Genomic DNA, 10349 nt, shown 5'->3' with positions numbered 1-10349 from the left:
TTTTATTCCAGGTGTTAATATCCAATTGTATCGGAGGAAGATTTGGTTCTGTTGAAATTGCTCTTGATCTGCAAACAAAAGAAATTGTATTCAGGATAGAATCAAGAATGGGAAGCATCACTGAGCAAGCAGAGGTTCGACAACCCTTCACAGTAAGTTATTTAACTGACATGCAATTTGGTTAATCACAATATTAATTTGAAGATCCTGTATGTTGTGATCAAAGTGGTAGACCACAAAAAGTGAAATAATATATGTGTACATAATTCTTCAAATAAAATAATTTTTTAACATCGGTAAATATGTAAAATATGTACTGTAAATATTTGTGCTTATAATATGTAAAATATTTGTGCTTATTATATGTAATCATTAAAATATATGCATTCACTTTTTACTGTAAAAATTGACTTAAACTTTATAGACAATTTTTCTATAACCGCCCTTTATTTACATAAAATGATAAATTCGGTAATATCTTTATAAATAATGCTTTTTGGAACCTACAATATTGATTAATGTTAATTTGGGTATCATATTTATAATTTAAATATTAAAAATTGTGTTACAGGATCTTTAATCACCTTTAAAGTCTATATATAGTATATACCCTGTTTAAGTGTTTGAATTTTAGTGTTTGAATTTTAGTGTTTGAATTTTTTTTATTTAATAGGATTGCAGTATTTCAAATATAACTCGTTACACATTTACTTTGATAAATCGACAAGCTTTTAATCAATCTAATAAATCGACTGTTTATAAGAAATAATTTAAACACTTGAAACTGGTACGTATTTACAAAATTGAATTGGTGCCTGACCAATTTAATTTTGTAAATACGTACTAAAAAACTTTAAACTTAACATGGAACGGGTTATTACTACTTTTTAATCGACTTCATGCACTAACCAGTTCTGTTTTCATATAATTAACCTCTGTATGGTTTATACTTTCGACTCCTGTGTTTGGAGACGATCACCTTAACCACAAGGCTTCTGATCTCCTCATTGTTTATATGAAATTCTGTATATTCAGTTTCAACTATCAGTTCTGTATGAAATAACTACTTGAACTCCATGTTTAATCATTCCTCCTTAAAAGACAGACAGACAGACAGACAGACAGACAGACAGAAAACTTTCTTTTCAGTCAAGGTATAATACATACATGAGGATATATGCAAATAACACGAAGTTAAGCATAAATTAAAGTTTATTAGTACGTATTTATAACAAATTTATATTGGTCAGGCATGGCGCAGCCGCACGACCAATTTAATTTTGTACAAACGTACTTAAAGTTTTTAATCAACTTCATGTTTTTGAATATTTTTTATAAAAAATAGATTTACTTGACTGATTAACACTAAGTGGTTGTTCTTAATTTTTGTTGTTGTAAGTACTTTTTGCCATTGAGATTTCAAAAACCTATTTGCGGTAAATCACAATGTGTCAGAAAGTAACTTTTAATGTCTAATTGTATTGCGTTTTAAAAGTTTTGACGGATATGGGAAAAGCCTGATTGATTTTATGTTTTATTTATAGGAAGGTGTGTGGACAAATGTAAAATTGATGTATGACGGTAGCACTGTGACAGCTCAAGTTGATGGAAGCTCAAAAACTGCTCCACTTCAAGGTGGGTTTTCTTCTTCTTCTTCTTCTTCTTCGTCTTCTTCTTCGTCTTCTTCTTCGTCTTCTTCTATTTTGTCAACCAATATAAAAAAGTGGTAAACCAATTGGTGTTTTTTTTCTATTTGTTTCATATTAAATATATAAAATCTTTAAAAGCAAAATATACAGCTTACGTTATTTGAATAGTGACAGCTTATAAGCAGTTTTACGAACATCTTTTATACACACACACGTTTGTTAAATTTACGAACACCATCTTCTCTAATTGCTAAAGCTAGCAAAAACTCAAGATCAGCGTCTACAAAAATTGATACATCTGCACTCATTTCACGATATGAAGAACATGCATGCGGTTAATACTTTTAATTTGTTACAGGCAATATCAACACTCGATACAACGGCATAATGATTGGCAGCTGTCATGGGCGTGGTTTTGTTGGATATATTGATGACGTAAGGATTAAGTTATTTTAGAAGTCAAATATTTTAAAATTCCGCCTTGTTATTTTCAATGCTTAATTCTTCGCAAAAATAAACAATAACTCAAGACACCTAATGAAAATTTGCAATCATTTAATTAGTGGGATGCATTATAATTTTGATATTCTTATCTTATTTTTTTATCAAACTTTTCCAATTTAATTTTTTAAGTTACGTATATATTTCTAACTTAGAGAAATTATTCAAATCGCATGCATTCTTTGCTTAAGCAAATAAGTTGTGATAATTGATGCACTTCTTTTACATTTTTAGGTACATTTATACCGATGTTTGCTGAAGTAAATAAACATATCTGCATAAAAACAGGATGTAATTCATTTGACTGAGAATTTTTTAAAGTAGAATAACTGACTATGACAATGTTAGCCGCATTCGTTGATTCGAAATATGGAAATTTTGAATTCAGCTATTTTCACATGTTATCTGAAATCGGTTGCCTCGTTCCTATTTGGTGTCTCTACAGATGTACTGTACTACGACTGCGGAATAAACTCACTCATATTGAAATTTTTTTTTCCTTTAAATTTGTATAAAAATTTATATTTTTTACTGAAAAAAAATAAAATGAATTTAAAAAAAAAAAAAACAAATTTTTAGAAAAAGCTGTTTTTATTTCATGTACAAGGGGATATGTATTTTTTTAATTTCTTGTAAATTTTTTTTGTTTTTCCAATTTTATATTGGGGTTTTTTATAATGAAAAATTTAGATAAAATTAGGCCCAAAAATATCCCAAAAATTTTAAAAACGGGAAAAAATTTTAATACATAGGGTACTTGATATTAAAATACGGGAGATATTTTTGAAAATTACTTTCAACTTTTTGGGGGCGTTAAAAACCAAAATTGTAAACAAAAGCATAGGGGTGAAAGGAAAAAAATTTTAAAAACCGGCTTTATTTTTTGGTGATTTTTTGCCGGGGTTTTTCAATCGCCTTTTAATCCCTAAGGTTTTTTTTAAATTTGGTACAAAATTATTATTGCTCAAGAAAAAACAAAGACCGGTTAAGGGCCCTTTTTGATAAAAAATAAAACCCTATTGACGTATACGTTTTGGGTTTTTGTTTTAAAAAGGGGCCCCAAAATATGGAAATTAAATTCTTTTTCATTTTAAAGGGAAATTTGTTTCCACATGTTCCGAAATCATCTCCCCTAACCCCTTTTTTTAAAATTTTTTTGGGAAAAAATTTTTTAATTTGAAAAAATTTAAAAAATAAAAAAAAATTTAAAACATTTTCCATGTTTCCCCTTTAATAAAAAAAAATACCCGTGAATTTATGAAAATTTAATTTTGAAAATAGTTTTATTCACTTTTTACCCAAAAAAGTAAGAACAGGGAAAATTTCCATGAAAATTTTAAAAAGGTTCTTTTCCCTCCGTCGCAACTTTTTTATTTTTGGGTTAAGCCCCGTCCGTAAATAAAATTTTTATAATAGCCAGGGTCCCCTTTTTTTCCTTCATTAACTTAAAAAACCCCAGAAAATGCTCTTCCCCCTTTTTTAAAACCCCCAATTTTTTTTTTTTCCCTAGGGAAAACCCTGTTTTTTTTGGGTTAAATTTAAAAAAATGTCCCTTTTGAATTTGTGTTGCGTATTGCTAAATTTCAATTTATACTTATTTTTTTTTATTTTCCATTTTTTGGGGAAGCTTGAATCTTATTAAAACCCCCATTAAAACATACTAAAATTTAAGCAATGAGGGAAAAATGTATTTGCTCAAAGGAAAAAAACGTTTCCCCCTTCATTTTTAGCCCCTTATCCCCCCTTTGAAATCTTCAAGATTTTCCTAACTTTTTTTTCTGTAGCAAATTTTTTCTTTATACCCCCCATTTTTTTAAAACCCCAAGCAAACCTTAAAACTAATGCCCAGTTTTTTTTTCTTCTTCAAACCCCTTCTTTTTTTTTCTTTGTTCATTTCGTCAAAACCCGGGAACAAAATTATTTTTTATTGCCCCTTTTTTTCAAAAAAAATTTCCCCTTGGAAAACCCGTTTTTGGGTGGGAATGGCCCCCAGTGAAAAAAATTTTTTTTTCCTTAAAATTGTATTTTGAAACATACCTTTTAAAACATCTGATGTCCCCTGTAAATTGGTTTTTTTATTTTTTTTCCCGTCATTTTTATCCCCCCCAATTTATCACAAACCCAAAATGCCTTTTTGGGGAATTTCCCAAAAAAAAAAAAAATTTTAAAAAAACCCCCCAATTTAAGTATTTAGAGATGTCATCAAAAATTTTCAATAGAAAAGCTTTTTTCATCATAAATAAAAAATTTTTTCTAAATTATAACAAAATTAAAATTTTAATAAAAAAAAAAAATATTTCCCAAAAAAAGGCACCTGGCCTTTTAGACACCTTTTAAAATTTTTAAATAAATTTTTTTAAAAATTTTTAATTGTTTTTAAAAACCCTTTTCCCAAAAAGATGTTTTTAAACAGAAAATGGGGCTTTTTTTTAAACCCAAATTTTAAAATAATAATTTAAAGGTTTAAAAAACTTTTTCCAAAAGATGGCCCCTAAAACCCAAGGGTTTTGGCAACCCATAATGTAAAATAAAAAGGTATTTTTTTAACCCTTTAAAAATTTTAATTTTAAAATAATATCCCATTTGGGAAAAGTTCCCAAAGGGTTTCCCATTCAATTAGTAAAAAAATTTCCCTTAGTCCAAAAATTCGTTTTTTCCCCAAAAAGTATAAAAAATGAAAAACATTTTTGTGAAAGTGAAGCCCCTTGTATTTTTTGGGAAAGGTTTAAAACTTAAAAAACCGACAGGAAAAATTTGAGAAAGAACGTGATTGCTAGATTTATACAAAAAAAGCCATTTTTAAATTTCAAAAAAAATTTTTAAATTGAAAAAATGAAAATAAAAATTTTTATATCCCCCATTTTTTCAAAGTGCAAAATATTGAAAATTTAATTAAACGGTATTTTTAAAAATGAAAAAAAGTTTAATCAGCATGTTTTAATTTTAAATTTTTCCCCTCAAAAAACCAATATTGCAAAGTAAACCTAGAAAATAAAATGGGGCCCCATGCCCCTGCAAAAACCCAAAAATTTTAACCCTTTTGGGAAAAGCCCAAAACATAATTTTTGTTTTTTTTTTTCAATCAAATTTTTTTTTTAATTTGATTTTAAACGGGAATGTTACTTTAAATTTAAAAACAATTTTTTTTGAAATAAAAATTTTGATGTTTTTTTTGGAAAATTTTGGAAAGAAAAAAGAGGTGATACTTTTTCGGGTTTTGGGTTTAAAATCATTTTAAAAAACTTCCCCCAATAAAAAAGTAGGCTCTAAAATCCCCCTTTTTAAAAATTAATTTCTTTTTTATTTAAACCTTTTAAAAATTTAAATTTCAAGAAATTTGCCCAAAAAAAAATTAACACATTTAATTTTTAAAAAACCCCGTCTTTGCAAATTTTAGTTTTGAAAAAATCATAAGAAAGTTTTTTAAAAACCCTATACAAGAAATTGGGGTTAAATGGGTTATACAGATTTTCTCATTGTTTTAAAAACAAAAAAACAAAAATACATTTTTTTTAAATTGGGAGTTTCCCCTTTTTTAACCCCGTACGGGGAAAGCACTTTTTAAAAAATATAATTTTCTTTCAAAATTTCCCAAATAAAAAATAAGACAAATTTCCCTTTGTTAAATTTTATTTTTGAAAGGTAATTTTAGCTTCCCTTGCCCCTTAAAAAAAAATGTAAAAAAAGGTTTTTGGTTTTTTTGGCTGTTTTTTGGAAATTTCCCCAAAACCCCAAAAAACCCATGGGAAATTTTTTTGGCCCCCCCAACATTTACTTGCAACTTTACTAACAACAAAGTTTAGAAAACCGGAAAGTCATAATTAAATTAACCCTTTGGGGGAAAACCCCAAAGGGCCAAAAGGGTTTTCCCAAACCCTTTAATGAGGAAGCTTTTGCCCTTTTTACCCTACAAGTGGGCAACGAATCTGCAAGGGGGCCAAGTGCAGCCCAAAAAATTATTTCGGTGAAAACAAAAAAATATTACCTTTTTAAAAATGGTTCATTTCAACTAAATTAAAAATTTTTGTTTAAATTTTTGTTCAACGTTTAAAATGGCCCTTTTCCTGTTAAAATTTACAGAAGGCCATCCCTTTTTTTTTTAAATTTTAAAAAAAACTTTTCCCTTTTAAAAATTTAAACCCTTTAAACCATAAAAACCTTTTCCCCAAAATAACCCAACCATTTTTTATTTTTGGGCCTTTTTAAAATTAAATTTAAATTTAAAATTAATAAAACCATTCAGTTATCTTTTTAGGCCAGCCCCACGTTTTTAAATTTTTCCCCTAAGTTTAAAAACCAAAAAGTACCCAAAAGGAAGCGAAAAATTTTACTTTTTTGAAAATTTTTTAAATCCCAGCCCCCCAATGTTTAAAAGGGGCGTTTTTAAATAAAAAAAACTATGTTAAAGCTTTTTAAAAATTTGGGAAAATTTTAAACGTTTTTGAAATTTTTTGAAATTTCCCTTTAAAAGGGGGTTGAAATAGGGAAATTTTTTTTAAAAGGAAAAACCCTGCTTTTTTTGTTTTAATTCATTGAAAAATTTTTTTATTATTAAATTGGGCCCCTTTTTTTTAAATATGAAAAAGATCGATAAAATTTTTTTAAATTTTGGGATTTTAAAAAAGGGGTTTGGGAACAGAATTAAATTATCTTTTGAAAAAGAACAACACCCAAAAAAAAAACCCCCCCAATTTTTTTAGGGTAGGGTTTTAAAATTGAAAATTTTAAACCATTTGAAAGAGCCATAAAAATACCAAGGAAATCCAAAAAATTTTTTATGTCAAGATATTTGATAAATATATTTGTTATGAAATAAAAAAATTTTTAGTAATTGAACTTATTTTTGGTGTCCCAAAAAAAAACCACCGATATAGAATTTTTATTTTTAAAATGTTTTGTTTTTCTTATCAAATTTTTAAAAAGTTTTTTTTAAACCCCCAACAGGTTTTACTTCATTGTTTTTAAAAATTTTTTGATGAAACTTCGAAGTTTAAAGCCCCCCCTTTTGAGAATAAAAATCAAACAAAGGGCAAAAAAAAAAAAGAAATTTTAAAATACTTTAAAAAAAAATTTGGGCAAAATTGAAAAATGTTGCAGGTTTTGGTTTTTAATTAAAACCCCTTTTACTTTTGGCATAAATGGAAAAAATGCCCCCATTTTAAAGCAACGCCCCCAAAACACCCGGGGGCCCGGCCCCTTTTCCCGGGAATTAAAACCATTTTAAAAAAAAAATTGTTAAATTTTCATGGGACAAAAACCGTTAAAATTTTAAAAAAAGCATCAAATATTTTTTGGGTAGGTTTCCCCTAAAATGTTTTTAGTGAAACAAATAAATCAAAAAAAAAATTCTTGAAAAATTTTTTCATAAACGGGAAAACCTAAAACCCCAAATTTCTAAAAATTAAAATCATTTGGGGGGGGAATTTCCCCAAACAACCCCCCCTTGGTTAAACAAACCCCAAATTTCTTAAAATTTGAAACATTTTTTTCCTTTTTTAAAAAATTCAAAATTAAAAGAGTCAGGGAAATGGATAAGGGGTTTTTTTAAAAAATTAAAATTTTTAGAAAAAACCACAACCCTTTGGGGGATAAAAAGTTTATCAAAAAATTTTGGGTATTTCCCTAAACGAGAAAAAAAAATTGTGGCTTTTTTTGTGTTTTTTGGAGGGTTTTTTTCCCTTTCGCTTTAAAGAAAATTAAAAATTTGACCAGGAATAAAAAAAAATAAAAATTTAAACTCAAAGATGATTTTTAAATTTTTTAATCTTTTATTTTTCAAACCCGGGAAATTGGGTTTTTTTTTAAATTGTTTTTTAAAATAGGGAAATTTGAAAATTAATATAAAGGGTTTAATTTAAAGTTTCAAAAAATTTCCCCAATTTCAGAAAAAAATGTTTGGGGAAATTTGGAAAGTTTTTTTTGTTTTTGTATCCTTAAATAATTTAAATTTTTAAAATAAAATCTGAATTTTTCCCAAAAATCAAAAATTTAAAATTTTGAAAATTTGCCCTTTCCCTTATTTAATTTAGTTTATTTTGGAATGAAAAATGTTTTTTTTATTTTTTTTTAAAATTTATTATACTTTTGATATGTAAAAATTCATATGAAAATACACGTGAAATACTATTTACCAAGAAAAATGCAAACTTTTAAACAATATCCCAGGTTTTATTTAACCCAACCCTTGTAAAAATAAAAAAATAAAATTAAAAATATCTTTTTTAAAAAGGGTTAAACTTTATTACAATTTTTTAATAGCAAAAAAAAAAAAAACAAAAACCCCCAATAGATTATTTTTGAATTTACATATTTTTAAATAAAAAAAAGTAAAGAAAAATCAAAAACCCCCCAAAAGAAAGCCCGAACGGGGGGCCCCAAAAAATTTGAAAATTTTTGCAGGTTTTGGAACTTTTTTTCCCTTTGAAAGGTTAGGGGGAAATACGGGAAGGAATGGGGAAAACTTTTTCCCCCCAAAAAAAATTGGGATACTTAAAATATAAATTAAATTGATACCTACCTTTCATCAAAAAAAATTTCCAATTTCCTTTTTTTTAAGAAAAATAAAAACTACTTCAAAAAGTTTTGTAAGCTCTATTTTGGGTTTAAAAGAATTTAAAAAAAGATTAAAATTTTTTTAATAGTTGGAAACCCTTCAAAATTTTTTCTAACCCTTTTTTAAATATCAAAAGCAAAATAAAACCCCAATGAAACCGGGCCATTTTAATTTAAAAAATTTCCTTTTTTAATTATTTAAAAACTTCTATGGCAGAGGGGTATAAAAAAAATTTCCCTTTTTAAAAATTTTTTTTTGGGAAAAAAAAAATAAAAAAGGGGTTGATTAAATCAAAAAATTTAAAAAACACATTTTTTTTAAAAAACACATTTCCCCTGCAAAGAAATCGGAAAGAATCGTTTTTATTTTTAAAAAAGATTTAAAATGTTTTAACTACTTTTTTCCAATGCCCGAATTTTCCCCAAAAATTTAAATTTAAAAATTGAACTGTGCCCAATTTTCCTTTTTACATCCAAAAAAAGCCCCAAAATCTAATTTTTGGCCCCGAAAACCCCTGAAAAAAACACTTTTTGGTCTTTGTTTTGAAAAAAATCCCTTTCCCAAATTTTGGGGTTACAAAAAATTTTTGGGCCCCTTTGCTTGGGCAAAAAACCTTTTTTTAACATGCAAACTATGAAAATTTAAACCCCAGTTTTGGGTTTCCCTTCGCCCTTGCAGCCCCTTTTTGCTTGGGCCCCTAAAAATATTTTTTTACCCCCCCCTCAAAATTTCCCTTTGATTTTTACCGACCCATGCAGTTCCAAAATAATTTTTAAAAAAGGAGGGCCCTTGCCCATTTTATAAATTAAACGCGGGGTTTGGATTTCCACCCCATTTTTTCAAATTTTTACCAAAATTTTAAATTTAGAAATTTTACAAAAAACAATTTTAAATTTCCCTAAAAAAGCTTTTTTCAAAAAACAACCACCCCTTTTTAATTTTCAAAAAGGTTTCCCCACAATTCGATTCCGTGGCGCTATTTCAGTGAAGTGTGCTTTTCTATTAGATACCACAATACATTTAGCTGAAATACATAGCCTGATGTATATCGGTTAAGTAGCATTCAAATGAAATGCTTCAACATTTTTTAAAACGAAAACCAATCACAAAGTACTGACAAAGAACTTTGAATGATGTTTATTCTTTATGATATTGTACAAAAAAATGAACATTATGATTGAAACATGTGCAATAGTTTAAGCTTAACCGGAAATGCAAATAAACTGACAAATAGATAGAAAATATTACTTAAATTTTAAAATGCAAAATGAACTATCAACGATTGGTATTTGCAAATGATGTAAGTGAAATAGAATAAAGTTTTTCCTAAACATTGTAGAGTTGTTTTATTTTTTCATTGTAGGCTCCAGCAAATGAAATTACAAATGTATTTTGAAACTTATTTATATTAATCATACTGCATATGAAAATATCCATTAAAAAGGAACAATCTCAAAAACAAAACAAAAACTCTAATTAGGTTGAAGATAAAGATTAAAAAGGCGATATTTATTTCAACAGAATATTATAAACGCTCAAATTATCATCTGTATGTATCATTTGAAATATTTTGTATGTATAGCTGGTCAAATTATCTAAATACAAACAAAGGAAAACGTCGCGTGTAAGTTTTTATATAAAAATGA

General features: G+C 27.1%; 1 protein-coding gene across 1 annotated transcript; it reads left to right on the top strand.

Moving 5' to 3' along the window:
• The first annotated feature begins 14 nt into the window (after window positions 1-14).
• LOC132716316 (uncharacterized shell protein 26-like) lies at window positions 15-2600 on the top strand. The gene is made up of 4 exons (XM_060699562.1): window positions 15-152; window positions 1545-1635; window positions 2008-2084; window positions 2385-2600. Exons 1-4 carry the CDS (start codon window positions 108-110, stop codon window positions 2412-2414), a joined length of 243 nt encoding a protein of 80 aa, XP_060555545.1. The 5' UTR covers window positions 15-107; the 3' UTR covers window positions 2415-2600.
• Window positions 2601-10349: the final 7749 nt, after the last annotated feature.

The sequence above is a fragment of the Ruditapes philippinarum genome, unplaced genomic scaffold (genome assembly GCF_026571515.1).
Source record: "Ruditapes philippinarum isolate M1 unplaced genomic scaffold, ASM2657151v2 ctg15873_1_1_1_1, whole genome shotgun sequence".
NCBI lineage: Eukaryota > Metazoa > Mollusca > Bivalvia > Venerida > Veneridae > Ruditapes > Ruditapes philippinarum.
Note: the sequence above shows the minus strand (reverse complement) of the source record. Positions and strands in the feature narration are given on the sequence as shown.

Bases quoted from the DNA above. Each gene is read 5' to 3' on its own strand.
- LOC132716316 (XM_060699562.1), top strand. From the start codon at position 108: ATGGGAAGCATCACTGAGCAAGCAGAGGTTCGACAACCCTTCACA. The intron at 153-1,544 runs GTAAGTTATTTA...TTTTATTTATAG, and splicing joins AGGTTCGACAACCCTTCACA to GAAGGTGTGTGGACAAATGT. The intron at 1,636-2,007 runs GTGGGTTTTCTT...AATTTGTTACAG, and splicing joins AAAAACTGCTCCACTTCAAG to GCAATATCAACACTCGATAC.